The sequence below is a fragment of the Myxocyprinus asiaticus genome, chromosome 29 (genome assembly GCF_019703515.2).
Source record: "Myxocyprinus asiaticus isolate MX2 ecotype Aquarium Trade chromosome 29, UBuf_Myxa_2, whole genome shotgun sequence".
Lineage (NCBI taxonomy): Eukaryota > Metazoa > Chordata > Actinopteri > Cypriniformes > Catostomidae > Myxocyprinus > Myxocyprinus asiaticus.
Window position 1 is genome coordinate 4,070,689 of NC_059372.1, and position 17,191 is coordinate 4,087,879.

At 37.1% G+C, this 17,191-nt stretch overlaps 1 protein-coding gene across 4 annotated transcripts in view; it reads right to left on the reverse strand.

Annotated features, from left to right (window-relative positions):
* Nucleotides 1-1,391: 1,391 nt before the first annotated feature.
* LOC127420300 (zinc finger protein 431-like) overlaps nt 1,392-17,191 on the reverse strand; it is a 380,032-nt gene continuing 364,232 nt past the window's right edge. The window contains exons 1-4 of one of the 4 annotated variants that reach the window (XM_051662489.1): nt 11,648-11,723; nt 9,540-9,701; nt 8,771-9,443; nt 1,393-4,768 (exon numbers count right to left, since the gene is read on the reverse strand). In XM_051662489.1, coding sequence (XP_051518449.1) covers nt 3,159-4,768; nt 8,771-9,443; nt 9,540-9,638 — 2,382 coding nt within the window. In that variant the 5' untranslated portion in view covers nt 9,639-9,701; nt 11,648-11,723 and the 3' untranslated portion in view covers nt 1,393-3,158. Of the gene's footprint in view, nt 4,769-8,770; nt 9,444-9,539; nt 9,702-11,647; nt 11,724-17,191 lie in introns of those variants that run through there. The other 3 variants (XM_051662487.1, XM_051662486.1, XM_051662490.1) reach the window with 3 other exon arrangements.

The following is a 17,191-nucleotide window of genomic DNA, read 5'->3' on the forward strand; positions in this document are numbered from 1 at the left end:
TTTTTTTTATAAATTTGCAAAGATTTCAAACAAACTTCTTTCACGATGTCATTATGGGGTATTGTTTGTAGAATTGAGGAAAATAATGAATTTAATCCATTTTGGAATAAGGCTGTAACATAACAAAATGTGGAAAAAGTGAAGCGCTGTGAATACTTTCCGGATGCACTGTAGACACTAGAGAAGTGGCCTACATGACCTAGGCCTATTAGTCAGCAGACACACGTCTCCTTTAAGCATGAAGACAGCTATGGAATGGTCTCAAACTGCTTGTACGAGCATGACTCCACAAAGAACAAATATTAAGATACTTGGAATAATAAATCATTAGCTAAAAAGTATATATGTGATAAAAATACTGATTAGTTCCACTAAAATAATTCACTTAATCACATTAGGTTAAATGCTGATCAGTTTAAATTTAATTCACTGTAAGGATATATATATATATTGAAGAGGAGGTGGTGATCCACCCATCCACCCCTTCAGGTTACATTTTAACCATCAATTTGATCCTGATTTAAATTTCACAATGAATCTGAATTAACTTTAATCCTGTTGCTTCAATACTTTAAACTATTAATTTAAATCTCAATTAGGGATTACATTTAAACTAGCAGCTGAGGTGGTTTAAATAAAAAACAAACCTACAATTAAACATGAATGACTAGGTAAACGAACAGTGAAAGTGCCGTCAGCCATTTGAGAGACATTAATCATATTATTTGTTTATTATGGTCCAAAATGTTGGGACGTTGCATACTTTCAAATCCAGTGTGCAAGTACGGCGGATCGTCTTGGTGGCGGTGTGATTACCTGCTTCCCCATCCTATACTTGCAGGGACAGGGGACAGAGATGGGTCTCTCGAGGAGAAGCGAGAGTAGAGTGTAAATTCGGCATTTAACGAGAGTGGTTACAAGCGACAGATCGCTATTGCTCCGCTCCTCTCTTATACTCATTTCAGTCGGCAGCCTGGGCTGTTAATTTGTGGTGCTGACGAGAGGAGGCGGTTGATATGAGACCCGTGCGGCCCTTTTTTCTTAAATTATGATGCCATATTTTAAAACTTGTGACATTGTACATGCTGCTGTGACATTTTCTGAACCTCATTGATCTGTCCTGTGTACTAATCTACAGCTAAATTCAGAATCCATCATGGTGGACAAAATTAATCACAGGTGAATGCTTTAATCAAAGGTTAAAAGTTTAATCTCTGATTTGTTAAACCGTATATAAAATTAAGTGGTGCAACACAATTCAAATTCAAATAAAACTTACCTGTAGATCAACAAACCCTGGATTAGCTCTAAACTCTGCTTAATTTAATCCTTATTGGTGCAACCCATCCTATGTCGGATTTTGAGGCAACTGATGGCAAAACCCTGGAAGAAACTATGCAACATCTTAAAATTTGTTCTTGCTGCGGATCTCAGTGCTGCCTTTGACATTATCAACCACAACATTCTCCTAGACAGACTGGAAAACTGGGTAGGGATCTAGTGATAAGTGAACATAAGCAACTATGAATCTGAGTGGACATCCATGACATATCATTAAGTATGGGCGATAAAACGATATCAATATTTATCTGAAAAAGTAATTTTCGATATCTATGATAAACTTTTGAGTAATTTTCGATATTTAGCCTATACTCTACTGTAGAGCCGAGGAGGGCGGGGCCGGGCTGGAATGAGACACACCCGGTCCCCAATCAGCCTGATGGGGCGCGCGAGGGATAAAGGCGGCCGGGGATGACAGTTCGAGAGAGAGAGAGAATTGCAGGCAGCTGTACTGTGTGTTTTTGGTTGTGTGTTTTGTTTAAATTGTTTATTAAATTATTATTTAAGTTGTCAAGCCGGTTCTCGCCTCCTCCTTTCCACTGAACCTCCTTACACTGGTGCCGAAACCCGGGAAGGAGGAGGGATTCCCGTCGCAGAGTCCTCGACACTGCCGTCCGAAGGGGGACGGAGTAGCCCGACCACCCGGACGCGGGGAACGGCCGCCGTCCACGAGGCGAGTGGGGACGGGACTCTCCGACTGCCTGGAGCGAGGGAGCTGCTGCCGGGGGCGGAGGAGTGCCCTGCTGTCCCCCGGGAACGCGGAGGGGTCGAGAGAAGACCGCCGTCCGCGGGGGGAGGAGGGAAGCGACTCCCCGACTGCCTGGAGTGGTAGGGCCGCTGCCAGGGGCGGAGGAGTGTCCCCACGGGACGCCGGGAACGCGGAGGGGCGTTCTGTCCGCTGGGGGCCTGAGGCAACGCCGGGAGGAGTGTAGAGCCGAGGAGGGCGGGGGCCAGGCTGGAATGAGACACACCCGGTCCCCAATCTGCCTGATGGGGCGCGCGAGGGATAAAGGCGGCTGGGGACGACAGTTCGAGAGAGAGAGAATTGCAGGCAGCTGTACTGTGTGTTTTTGGTTGTGTGTTTTGTTTAAATTGTTTATTAAATTATTATTTAAGTTGTCAAGCCGGTTCTCGCCTCCTCCTTTCCACTGAACCCCCTTACATCTACATTTATACGATCAGACCAGGTATGTGTCACTAAAAACGCATTTCAGCAAAGAAATACACAACTATCTAACTGAATCACAGACATGAAATCAGCATTTTAGGAATTATCAGCTGGAAGCCCTGCTGTCATGGAAACTAATCAGGCTCAGTAGTCACCAGCTATCAGCTAGCTATCCGGTTAATTATTTTTGTGTAGTGAACAAGACAGCACTGACAATGCAATACAACAGCTGTCGACTGAACACAACAACAACTCAGACATCAACACCATTGCTGTTTATTTACAGTACGTACTATTTAGTTAAATGTTTTTTCATGATCCATAGCGCTGTCACAGGAAAGAAAGTTTTCTTCTTCTGGTGATGTTTATTGCCGGTTGGGCAATCCAGTTTAAACCTTAGTTTTAAGTCAAATCAAAGCAATAACAAAATCAGCCTACTGTCATCTCAAAAAACGTACTGAGAATTAGATGTCTTGTATCCAGTCAAGTCTCAGAGAAACTTGTTCATGCATTTATAACCAGTAGGTTTGACTACTGCAATGGACTTCTCACCAGCCTTCCCAAAAAGACCATTAGACAGTTGCAGCTCATTCAGAATGCTGCTGCCAGGATTCTGACCTGGACCAAAAAATCTGAATTACTCCAGTCCTCAGGTCTTTACACTGGTATGGATTCTCTCGTGTGTTTTCAGGTTTTGTGACTGAGTGAAACTCTTTCCACAGTTTGAGCACTTGTAAGGTTTTTCTCCAGTATGAATTCTCTCATGTGTTTTCAGGTGTTCTGACCGGGTGAAACTCTTTTCACAGTGTGAGCACTTGTAAGGTTTTTCTCCAGCATGGATTCTCTCATGTTTTTTCAGGTCTTGTGACTGAGTGAAACTGTTTTCACAGTGTGAGCACTTGTAAGGTTTTTCTCCAGTATGGATTCTCTCATGTTTTTTCAGGTCTTGTGACTGAGTGAAACTCTTTTCACAGTGTGAGCACTTGTAAGGTTTTTCTCCAGTATGGATCCTCTCATGTGTTTTCAGGTTATGTGAGTGAGTGAAACTCTTTTCACAGTGTGAGCACTTGTAAGGTTTTTCTCCAGAATGGATTCTCTCATGTTTTTTCAGGTTTTGTGTGTGAGTGAAATTCTTTCCACAGTGTGTGCACTTGTAAGGTTTCTCTCCAGTATGGATTCTCTCGTGTTTTTTCAGGTGTTCTGTCTGAGTGAAACACTTTTCACAGTGTAAGCACTTGAAAGGTTTTTCTACAGCATGAATTGTCTCATGTTTTTTCAGGTCTTGTGACTGAGTGAAACTCTTTTCACAGTGTGAGCATTTGTAAGGTTTTCCTCCAGTATGGATTCTCTCGTGTTTTTTCAGGTCTTGTGACTGAGTGAAACTCTTTTCACAGTGTGAGCACTTGTAAGGTTTTCCTCCAGTATGGATTCTCTCGTGTTTTTTCAGGTCTTGTGACTGAGTGAAACTCTTTTCACAGTGTGAGCATTTGTAAGGTTTTTCTCCAGTATGGATTCTCTCATGTGTTTTCAGGTGTTGTGACTGAGTGAATCTCTTTTCACAGTGTGAGCACTTGTAAGGTTTTTCTCCAGTATGAATTCTCTCGTGTGTTTTCAGGTCTTGTGACTGAGTGAAACTCTTTTCACAGTGTGAGCACTTGTAAGGTTTTTCTCCAGTATGGATTCTCTTGTGTTTTTTCAGGTCTTGTGACTGAGTGAAATTCTTTTCACAGTGTGAGCACTTGTAAGGTTTTTCTCCAGCATGAATTATTTTGTGCTGTTTCAAGAGGCTGGCTGAAGTTAAGGTCTTCCCACATTCAAAGCACATATGAACCCCCACACCGGTATTCTCATCTGTGTGAGTTTTCAGATGTTTTCTTAGGCTTGAATTCAAAACAAATATTTTCCTACACTTGTCACATTCAAATGGTCTCTCTCCAGAGTGACAGTGGAGATGACCTTTTAGACAACCTATATATGCGAAACTTTTCCCACACTGATGGCACTTGTAAGGTTTCTCTCCAGTATGAACTTTCATGTGTTTATTAAATTGGCTTTTATTTGAGAAAGTCTTTCCACATTGTGAGCAGGTGACAGTATTATTGGCTGCTCTTCTTTTATGCTTTTCTGGTAATAAATTCTGCTTAGTCTCTGAGCAACTCAAAGATTTTTCTCCAGTTGTGAAATCATGATGTTTCTGACACTGAAGTTTCTCCTCCACTTCATTCAGTTCCTGACATTTCTCTTTCACTTCCATCAGCTCTACAATAAACACAGTAAATGGACAAAAATCAATTCAAGAGGGGGAAACATAAAAATCAAATTTAACCTTAATTCAATACCAGAACACAACAAATGTCAAGTATTAATTTGTGATGTTTGCTGTGCAAGCGGTATTTATTTATACAGTTTATTCCACCTGATAAATGCATTTAATGATTATAGTAATAAGGGTTTGAAATTAACACCCGCCCACCCTAGAAATCAGCAGTATCGTGTATTTTTTTCACTCTTACTAGCCACTTTGGCCGGTGACGTTTTCAGGGTTTTTCCTGCATTGAAAATTCTGTGAAAGGTGGGCCACTGCCAAAGCAAATATTTTATTAATCTCATGTTCAGCACTTTATAAGCACTAAATATGCTGATCTATCAGATATGCGCATCTGCGAGTGCTGAATGAAGCATGGTTTCATGTCAGGAATGTACTCACCTTTTAGCTAATCACCTTTTTTTAAAGCTAAAGCTAAGATGGATACATTTAAACACTTTAAAAATGCTTTAAATTCAACAAACTAATCAATTTAAAATACATCCCTGGGACACCTGCTTTGACTTGCTCACCTTTTTCACCTCTCATGAGTTTGCATCCTTGCACACAAAACTTGTGACCCATTTGAATTCTACAGAGAACGTTCAACTTTAAAGCGCTTCGAAGGAAGTCAGATATCTCAAACGGCTAGACAGCCCTGACATTTTAAACAGCACTGATAAGATAAAGAGGAGATAAACAATAATTACGAAGCTTTATAAAATATACATAATAATCCTTACTAAACTGCAGTAACACTAACTGGTAACTAGAATAGATTCATATGAAACCTATTAGAGTGAATAAATAAGAATTAATTTTTATAACAACTGTAGAAGATGTAGTTAAATGTTTTTAAATGTGGTTTGGCTTTTAGTTTAGTTTTATTTATAAGAAATACTTACGTTTTTATTTACTTTTTTAAAAGACTATCTATATCAATCTATCCACAGTAATTAGGAGCCATCCATGGTCTCACCTGTGGATATGGCCTTGTCATCAGTGGAGTCTCAAGCTCATTATTTCTGGTTGGGCACAAACAATAACTTAATGTGTTCCTCATTTTAACATCTTTTCCTCCTCTGTACACAAATACTTGCTGCCACAGGGTTACTTATGATTTGTATGTTAACTTGTAGCAGCCAAATATGTTTGGATTTACATAAAAGTGAAATCAAAAGTCAAAGTTAATCTGAAGTGATGTAGTTAAATATAAAGTGCTCAGTTAACATTTGCAAAAAGAACAAAACTTGGAGCACATCTGCTACTTGCAAGTGCTTGACGCATGTGTAGAACGCTAGATGGTGCTAGAAAGTGTAATCGAGCTTGAAATCGTGATTGCCAAGGAGACAGCTGATGTCAAAATAACTTTTGAGACTTATTCCAAGATGTTGATTCACAAATAGAAGTGCTCAGGGCTGCGTTTACCAAAAGCATCATAAGTCTAACTAGATCATAGAAACCATTTACTCACATTAATCCTCCTATAGTATTATAAAATGGCACCTTCCTTTGGTATTCGCATTCATTTTTGACCAGAAGGTTTAGATGTGTAACCCTTTTTTTATGATGATAATGACACAATTTTTTCTTCCCTGAATTATGAACAATATAATTATGCATTTCTTTTGGGATTTTATGCTATTTTGATCTTATTTACATGTACATTTCAAAACCATTAATTTGCATATACAAATAAGCTAAGTTTTAAAAAATAAAATTCAGAACATTTCTATAAGTTAAAACATGAAGAAAATATGGGAATGTGCCATACATTGGAGACATATTGCTGCCATCTGGTGAACAATATATAAATAACATGACTTGTCCTGCCAGTAACAACCAGTTGATTATTTGTCAAAGGTTAGCCTATTGATTTGAAGTGTCAGTTTTTGCAGTTTATGTCATTATGCTTGTCAACAAACCTGACCATGGTGTTACAAAGAGAAGACACAGAATAAAATGTTTTCAACAAATAATTTATTTCAAACATAAAAATGTAATAACTAAGTAAATGCATAATAATGTCAATAATGTAAAAACTGCAAAATTCTAAAAATTCAGTATTGAGTATAAAACAGGAGAATCAGAGTAAAAATTTAGCAATTTCAAACTTTCTATAGTAAACATTTATTTTGCAAATGTGTGTGTGTGTGTGTGTGTGTGTCAGATTGCTGTCATCAACTGGAAAACAACAGATGACTTGTAGCTCCACTTATTGATGCCCTGGTTCTGTGTGTGTGTGTGTGTTGTGCATTGTGAGTGTATTGTCATCTCCACCCTTCATTTCTGAGTGTGTATGTTTAGCATTGTTGTGGATTTATTGGTTTTATTTAACAAATGCAACAAAAAAAGCATTGTGTTAAAGTCTCACCAGTTCATTGTTGTGTGTGTGTGTTTTGCACTGAGGATGTTTTAGAGTCTCACCCTATAATTTCTGTCTGTTTTTTCCTGCATTGTGGCTGGTATGTTGATTGTATTTGACAGATTAAAAAAAACTGCTCTGTTTTTTGGTCTTTCCCATTAATTTTCAATGGTTGGTCAATTTTGACTGCGAATACCAAAGGTGTTGCTTTTTTATATATATATATATATATATATATATATATAACTGTTTAGACTTAGAAATAGAATCAAGCTCAATTTTTTGTTCAGATGGAAAATGGAGGAAAAGTCACCAAGTCTTGTACTGCTCAGATGAAGGAAACCATTTTTATTAAATTAAAAAAAATTATTTCTGTAAAAAATTACCAAATACCATAGGAGTGTTAAGGATGGATGGATAGCTTTTGGGTCTGGGACAGTCAACCTCACTGCATATCTTGAAACACTCACATTAATAAATGCATGCTGCATGAACATTTAAAATGTTTTGACATTGATAGAAAGCCTGTCCTATCCCTGTGTCAGTATCGCTTGGAGGCTTTGCAGTCTTGAACACTAGCATGATGCATCCTGGTATCAACTCTCTCAACTGCTGTGAGAGTTTGCCATCACTTTCCCAGGTTAACGGCACACGCATACAAGGCCGTCCACGTGATGTAAAAGAAAACGGGACTCATCGGACCAGACGACCTTCTTCCACTGCTTCAAGGTCCAGTTCTGAAAATTGCGTGCCCATTGTAGGCGCTATTGATGGTGGACTGGGGTCATCATGGGAACTCTGACCGATCTGCAGCTATGCAGCCCCATACACAGCAGGGTGCAATGCACTTTGTGTTGTGACACATTCCTACTGTAACCATTATTAAAATTTTCTGTGACTTTTGCCACAATAGACCTTCTGTTGGTTCAGACCAGATGGGATAGCCTTCATTGCGCTCGCACATCGATGAGCCTTGGCCGCCCAACCCTGTCGCCGGTTTGTGGTTTGTCCCTCCTCGGACCACTGTCGGTAGGTACTTACTTATGATCTAATCTACACAGACCTTGACATTTGGCCTTGTTAGGAGATGATTAACATTATTTGCCTTAACTGTGAGTGGTCATAATGTTTTGGCTCATCAATGTACATACTGTATCTGTTAACATCTCAGTAAATGTAGTTTAGTGTTTCATGACCCTTTAAATACAGAGTATGTTCTTTACTATGGTGGGTCGCCACTTTATGTCCATTTTAAAATCTGGGTCTCAAAGCAAAACCAGTTGAGAACCACTGGGCTAGAAATCCAACCCACACAGGATGACGAAATAGAATAATAAAGTGTGCTTTATTCATTATTTGCAGCTTTCTTTTTCTGCAAGTGCACATCATCACTGTTTCTTTTCTGTAGATCCAAAAACGTGCAGCGCCGCTGGTAAAAAGCAGTGCAAAAAACACTGTAGTACATGCACCTTTTTAAACTGAGCACTTAAACAAAAATTAAAACAGCAGGGAACTGTTTTGAGTGATAAAACGACTGTAAAATGATAGTCGATTGACATGAAAATGTAAATCATTAAAGGAAGAAACATACCTGAAGAAATATAATCATCTTTATCTCCCTGTTGTTCCTCTGCTGTGTTTTCTTCTTTTATCTCCTCCTGTTTCACTTCAATCTTTACTGGTGTCTGCATCATCTGCTGTTCTCCAGTGTTACTGACAGAAGCCAGAGACTCAGTGGAGTTTTGATCATCATCATCATCATCTTCATCACTCTGTTGTTCCTCTACTTTGATTTCTCCTCTCATCTTCATCAGGTTCCTGCAGTCCAGCAGCTTCACTGAACACATCTTCACTGGTGTCTGCAGCATCTGCTGTTCTCCAGCATTACAGACAGAAGTCAGAGACTCTGTGGAGGTTTGATCATCATCATCTTCATCTCCCTGTTGTTCCTCTGCTGTGTTTTCTTCTTTTATCTCCTCCTGTTTCACTTCAATCTTCACTGGTGTCTGCATCATCTGCTGTTCTCCAGTGTAACAGACAGAAGTCAGAGACTCTGTGGAGGTTTGATCACCCTGATTACCATCAGAAGAACAGAGTAAAGTGAGCTGTGAGTCCTGTGTGTCTCTGGATCTCTGTTCAGAGAGTTTGTCCAGCAGCCGCTGTGGTGTGGACTGATCTCTGACGCTCCACACTGAATCCTGACATTCTGTGGAGGTCCCATCAGTCACACACACTGAAGATTGACAGGAAATCTTTTCCAGCTCCTGACAAACACAACACAATCACATCTGTACCGTTCATCATATCACATCATTTGAAAGCTTACAATCTCAACTTTAAGGATGAAATGAATGTTTAACCTGTAACCTGTCCTCTCTCTCCATCAGTTTTGTCTTCAGTGACGTCATCTCTTTCTTCAGCTGAGAGATTTCTGTGATGAAATCATCAATATCCAGCATGGACAGATCAGTTCTTACTGATTTACAGCAGATCACATCCACCTACTCTCTCATGATGAACATCTGAACACAAAATCATCATCATTATAATGGACTGACATTCATCAAACTCAAAAAGATTATTATAGGATTATATACAGCTCTGTTAAATAACTTTGTTTCTGATATGGTAGCTTATAAATATAAATGTGTGCGTGGAGTTTGGTTTCATTTTCCTGACAGCAGGAATATTACCAGATATTATAACAGGCTTTAACATATACTCGCCTTCATTTAACTAATTTACAATCAGCTGATGAATTTAACGAGCTCATTTATCAGAAATTAAACATGATATTCTCACATTTCTGCTTGTTTCTCCTGAAACTGAATATTTTAAAGTGTCCGTCACAGAACCGCAACATACGGCGATAATAAGATTCTTTTATGATCATTAAAAATTAACATGCACAGAAAAATACACATCAAAGCAAATAAAAATCCCACAAATCAAGTTAAACACACTGAACACGTACAGAAATTAGTTCTTTCATCTTCTTGTGTTTAACGGGGCTTTTCTGTCTCTTACTGGACTGGAGTGTGGATGCATTTGGGAAAACCCATTTTGGGTTTTATTGTTACATTTCGGTGACTTTGGGAGCTGTTTTTTCTACACTGTTTTCTACTACTCTTGTGTAGCACTAATGTAAATACAGATTGTTTCAAGTTCAGTTTTATATTAGAATTTATTAAAGGCATTATAACAATCGCTAAAATAATCTTTTTTCATTATATATCAAAAATGGTTGTTTGGTTGATGCCATTAACTACGTTAAAATAAACCGAAACTTATGTGACAAAGTGTTTTTTTACGTCATCATGCAAACCATTTTTATCACTAAAAGGCCATTTGAATGGAAACAGGCAGAAGACGGCAAATTTCGCAAACATTTTTTTACACATTTTCACTTTGTCAATAACAGAAACAGCGTGAAAAGTGAATGGAAACTAGATTATTGACAAACTCTATATTTTAGTACATTGAAACTCTGCTTTAAAATGGCATAATTTTAAAATACATTTTTAAATTATGTTAAAGCGTTCATGAAATGCTCTTTTTTACATAGTTTTATTATCTTCCGTCAGGTCCACTGATAACGTTTATTGCATTAAAACATTTTTCACCCTCTCTCTGGCCTGACATTGATCAAGTTTTGTGTTCCTTCACAATAAATGTACCATGATTTTACTACAGTATCCATATTTTAACACTGATATTCAAAGTGACACCATAGACTAATAATAAATGAAAACTGTGGTTAATTTTGTGTTATTATGGTTTGACCACAAATACCATAGTTTAACTGTGGTTACTGCAGTAGTTTAATCATGGTATTTGAAGTAAAACCATAGTAATCACAAGATTAACCATGATAAGTCTATAGTAAAATAAAAACATACAATAGAAAAATCATGGCTTTACTATAGTAGTTACCATGACAGTGTAATGTTTTTGTTTTTTGGTCTGAAACATGGTTTTACTATAGTAATATTGTAGTAAACATGACTGAGGTGGGCCATGTTTGTTTTAGTTTCTTTGGGACCAAAACCATGTTTTAATATAGATTATCCATGGTTAATCTTGTGATTACTTTTATTTAATTACAAATACAATGGTTAAACTACCACAGTAATCATAGTTAAACTATAGTTATTGTAGTAAATCCACAATAATCACAAAATTATGTTTTTTAAATCACAGTATTCGTTTTCCTGTAGTATTATAGTTTCACTACGAATATCATGGTTAAAATATGGTTACTGTAGTAAAATCATGGTAAATTTATTGCGAGGGAAAGTAAAACTATTTCAGAAAACAAATTCCCCCTGAAGGGGCTCCGAAGTTTTTTGTTTGTTTCTCCTGAAACTGAATATTTTAAAGAGTCACAAAACCGCCACAAACGACGATAATAATCTTCTATTACGATCATTAAAACGCCAAAGACAGAAAAACACAAACATAAACTCACAAATGAAGATAAACACATTCAAACACAAACAAATTCTTCTTCGTCTTCTTCTTCTTCTTCTTCTTCTTTATTGGCGGCTCGCATTCTAAAATAGAGCATTACCGCCATCTACTGTGTGTTCCGGATCAGAGACTCTTTTCCTTCTCTTCCCAGACCTTCAGGACTCGTGCTTCCGATGGCGCTGCGTGTTCAGCTCCTCCATTTTCAGCCCCAAGTCCCTCACTGCCCAGAGAGAGGAGAGAAAAAATAACCGAGTTCTATTCAGAAATTGTATTAATAGACTATCCCCTCTTATGGATTTAAAAGATTCTTTAAGGTTAATTCTCCTTTCTACTGTAGTTCATCTGTTAGTTTTTTTCTTTCCTCTGTATATCTGTTACACTGTATTAATACATGTTCCACTGTTTCTCTAACTCCACACCAATCACATAATCCTGTAAGATGTTTTCCTATTATATACATTGTTGAATTAAGTCCTATATGTCCCAGTCTAAGTCTAGATAAAATACAATCTTCTTTTCTCCTCCCACCTGAATTCCTTCCTCTTCCTACTAATGGTTGCATTAAATGTAGATGCCTACCCTTCTGTTCATTATCCCAATAAAATTGCCATTTATGATTTAACTCCTTTTTTATTATTGATTTGAGTTCTCATTTACTATACATTATATGCATGTCTATATTTTCCTTTGCCACAGCTTGTTTTGCTAATTTATCTGCTTCCTCGTTGCCTGATACTCCAATATGCGCAGGAACCCATAAAAACTGAACTGTCTTATTTGTCTGCTGCATTATATATAATATCTGAAGAATCTCCATCAATATATCTTGTCTAGTTTCAGACTTAACAGGGCAGAGCTTGAACATATAAGAGTTTCGTTTAATCCCATATCTTTTATTTTGTTCATTGCTAGCAAAATTGCTAGTAATTCTGTAAACACTGAAACTTGATCTGATATCCTTTTTCCTTCTGCCTCTTTCAGTCTTGTGATGATGTATGCTACCCCCACCTGACCTTTCCCTGGATCTTTAGATGCATCTGTAAAAACCTGTATATAACTTTCATACTTAGTCCATATATACTCCTTTGTTAATTCTGCCTCTAATGCATTTTGACCCTTATCTTGTCTTGCTTCCAATAGGAATAAATCAATGTTTGGCTGTGGTAAGATCCTTAGAGGTATTGATGGTAATATTACCTCTGGGGTAACATTATACTCGTTTAATTTCATATCCTGCACTAAATCCTTAATAATCCAGCCAAAACTGTTAATTTTCCCTTTCCCATGATCCCAACATGCCTCTAGTACCTTTTTTGCAGGGTGATTGTCCTTCTGACCTTTTAAGTTTGCCCAGTATGTCAATATCAGTTGCTTCCTTCTTAAGTGGATTGGCATCTCTCCCATCTCCACCTGTAATGCTGGTACTGGAGAAGAAGGATAAGCTCCACAACAAATTCCTAATGCTTGTGACTGAATTCTCTCTAATTTTCCTAACTGTGATTTAGATGCTGCCAAACATCCATAGTCTAGTATTACTCTTATCATTGTAGAATAAATGGTTTTCAGTGCCATTCTTTCAGCCCCCCATACATGACCTGAAACACACCTCATTACATTTAAAATCTTCTTACATTTCTCTTCCATCTTATTTATGTGAGTACTCCATGTAATTTTCGTGTCAAACCACATTCCAAGAAATCTTATCACATTAACTTGTTCTAATTCCTTATTACATAATTTTAGATTTATATCTCTACTTATCTTTTTATTTGTAAAGAAAATATATTTGGTTTTCTCCACAGATAATTTAAATCCCCATTTATAAGACCATTTCCCAACATTATTTAAAGCTGATTGCATTTTATTCACAATATAATCCACATTTCTTCCTCTAATCCAAAGAGCTCCATCATCTGCAAACGACGATTTTCCTATATTAATATCTATTGTTGCAAATACGTCATTAATCATAATAGTAAATAACAATGGATTTATGACACTACCCTGTGGGGTTCCATTCTCAATCAGACCTTTTTCTGATATATATTCTCCAATCTTCACTTTTATATTTCTTTCTATTAAAAAATCTTTAATCCAATTATATAACCTACCACCTATTCCAATCTGATCTAATTTTATCAGCAAACTTTCCTTCCATAACATATCATAAGCCTTTTCAATATCAAAGAAAATTGCTACTATTGTTTCTTTATTTATCAAGGCTTTCCTTATATCCGATTCCAAAATCACTATTGAGTCCATTGCTCCCCTTCCGCATCTAAATCCACTTTGATACGGAGAAAAGAACGTAATTCTCTCCAAATGATACATTAGCCGGTCAGTAATCATTTTTTCAGTTAATTTACATAAATGTGTATTGGTCTGTAATTTAGAGGTACATTTGGATCTTTACACAGTTTCTTTATAGGAATAATTAAACCTTCCTTCCAACTCTGAGGTAAAATCCCTTCTTCCCATATTCTGTTATAAAACTTTAATATTACTCCAAGTGATTCTTCGCTTAACTTTTTTAACATAACATAACATATTTAATCTTGTCCTGGAGTTGTTACCTTCATTTTTTTTAATGCTCGTTTTAATTCAGGGAATGAAAACGGAACATCCAATAAACCATCCATTGCCCTCCTCCTTTCCAATATATATGGATGTTTTCTTAGCAGCTTCTCCCTCATTTTCTTACTCTCCTTTGCCAAGTTATCTGAACTATTTATTTTAAAAACTCTTTTCGGAACATTTCTGCTTTTTCTTTGTCACTTATTGCATTTTCCTCTTCCATACTTAAAACTGGATATTCATATTCTCTCCTAATGCCACTCATCTTTTTAATCATGCTCCACATTTCCTCAACTGGAGTACTTTTACCAATTTCTTCACAAAATGATCTCCAATACTCTCTCTTTACTTCCTTGTTTCTGCTTGAGTTTTCTTATATATTATCATATGTTCCCAATTATGTGTATCCTTCATTATTTTAAATGCTTTCCTTTTCTTTCTGACTGCTATTGTACACTTCTCATTCCACCATGGAACTATTTTCTCTACCCTCTTTCCTTTACTTTTTGGGATACATTCTTTTGCAGCATTCTGTATCACTGAAACTAATTCTATATTTATCCTTTCAGTATCTTTTCCTTCATTAATCTTGATCATTTTCATTCATTCATTCCTCACTCATTATTTTGTATTTTTCCCAGTTAGCTTTCTCAAACTTCCATTTTCCTGTATTTCCTCGTTTTTCCCTCCTCATCTCATTATTTACAATTGTACTTATTATAGGAAAATGATCACTACCAAGTGTACATTACTTTCATACTTCCCAATTTATTATTCCTCCTAATGTATATGAAACAATTGTTAGATCTATTGCTGATTCTCTTCCTGAATTCACATCCATTCGTGTGGAGTTTCCGTCATTTAAGCAAACAAAGTTTTTCCTTTCTATCAGCTATTCAATAACCTGACCATTTGTGTCTGTCATTATTCCTTCCCATAAAGTATTATGGGCATTAAAATCCCCACACCATATCACCCTTTCACCACTTTTATTTCTTCCATACTCTCCTGTATTAACCTATTACATGATTATAAAAATTTATTATGACATAATTCTTCTTTTCAATCCATATTTCCACTACTATATATTCCATTGTTACCCCTTTCTCCAAAATTCTATAAGGCATTCCCTCTTTTAAAAAAGTGACACACCCTCCACCTTTACCTTCCTCCCTATCTCTTCTCACACTTATATATCCTTTTTAAAACAAAATCTAATCTAGGTTTCGGCCATGATTTTTGAATGCATATTACGTCTGGTTTTTCTTCCATTTGGTTTATGTACCCTTTAAATTCTTGGCCATTGGTGCAAAGGCTTTTGGCATTCCATTGTAAGATAATTAACATAAACAATACTAACCAAACCATGTCTCCTGACTTGACTGATATTCTGTATTAAGACTCTCCCTTATATCTTCCCATTTCAATCCTTTTATCTCTAGAAATCTCTCTGCCGCTTTAACAATTATTTAGATCTTTTCTGTTCTTCTTTCCGTTTGTGCAGTAAAGTGATAATCTGATAATCTACCCTCACCAATTACTCTTCCTGTTCCTTCAATCCCTTTACCATGCTCCATACTTTTCCACTTTCACTGCTTCAGCATACATTAGGTTATTTTGGATTTTTTGTAGTACTTCCATTGCCCTTTTCCTCACCTCACAACCTCTGTATGCCACATTATGACTACCTCTGTAACTGTAATATTTCAATCCTACTCCTTCCTCACACTTGCTCCCCTCCACATCGTGCACAACTTATTTTAGATTTACATACTGACGCAATATAACCATACCTCTGGCAATTGTAACACCTCAGAGGAGAAGCTACATACTTCCTGATTGGGTAGCTTATAAAACCCATTTTGATTCGATCTGGCATTTCTTTCCCTTCCAATTTAAGATGTACTGACAAACTGTCTACTCTTCACCCTTCTCTGTTCATTTGTAAACGAACTACATCCATGACATTTCCTCCCTCTACATTCTTTTTTAATTCATCCATAGTAACTCCTAATGGAACTCCATTTATCACTCCATAGACCCACGACTTCTGTCCTACAATCTTATAATTCATTACCATCTGTTTTCCCACCATTTTTAGTTTTACTGCTTTATTTTTTTGCTCTTCGTTTCTGCACGCTATCAACAAGGCACCATCTTGTAATACATTTGCAAATGTAATCTCACCCACTAGTTTCCTTAATTCATATATCAATGCCATTGGATTTACATCTGATACTCCTTCAACTCCCTTAAACTTCAATATTACCCTATACTCATTCTTGTTTTTATCCCTCTCATCCCCTTCTTCCTCACTAGTTATCGAACAACTTTCCAATCCTTCCTCTTTTCCATTTTTTCTCTTTTTAGTTACTTTCTTTCCTGTTCTTCCATCTACCTGTGTCCATCCTACCTCCATCTCATCTTCCTCTTCAGCTGTATCTTCCATTCTTCCCAAAATATTGAACGAGATTTTCAAAGGATCTCATCACACTGCTCTCATAAAGATCACCGAGTGAATTAACCCCCCTCGCAATCCACTCTGACCAACAAAAAAGGGACTTATTAATGCATAGTTTGGGGTTTAGCCATAGGCTCGAGGCAACATTTAGATAAAAATCAGAATTAAACACTCTGAACACTTTTGTCCATACTGAATACAAATGTGAAATAACGGGGTGCGATTTAACTTCTCTATTTAGTTTGATGGAAAGGCTTTGCAGTGGCAAAATAGGAGCAAGAAGTTCTTGTTCAATGCAGAACCAGGGAGGGGCTTTTTCAGGTGGAAGCGACCAATGAGCCAAATGTCTGAGACTGAATGCATAATAATAAAACAAAATCTTAGGTAGGCCTAGCCCACCTTTGTCAATCGGCTTATGTAACTTATTGAAATGTAATCTGGGGCGCTTACCACTCCAAATGAAAGACTTCGCTATGCTCTCAAATTGCTTGAAATAAGAGAGGGGGA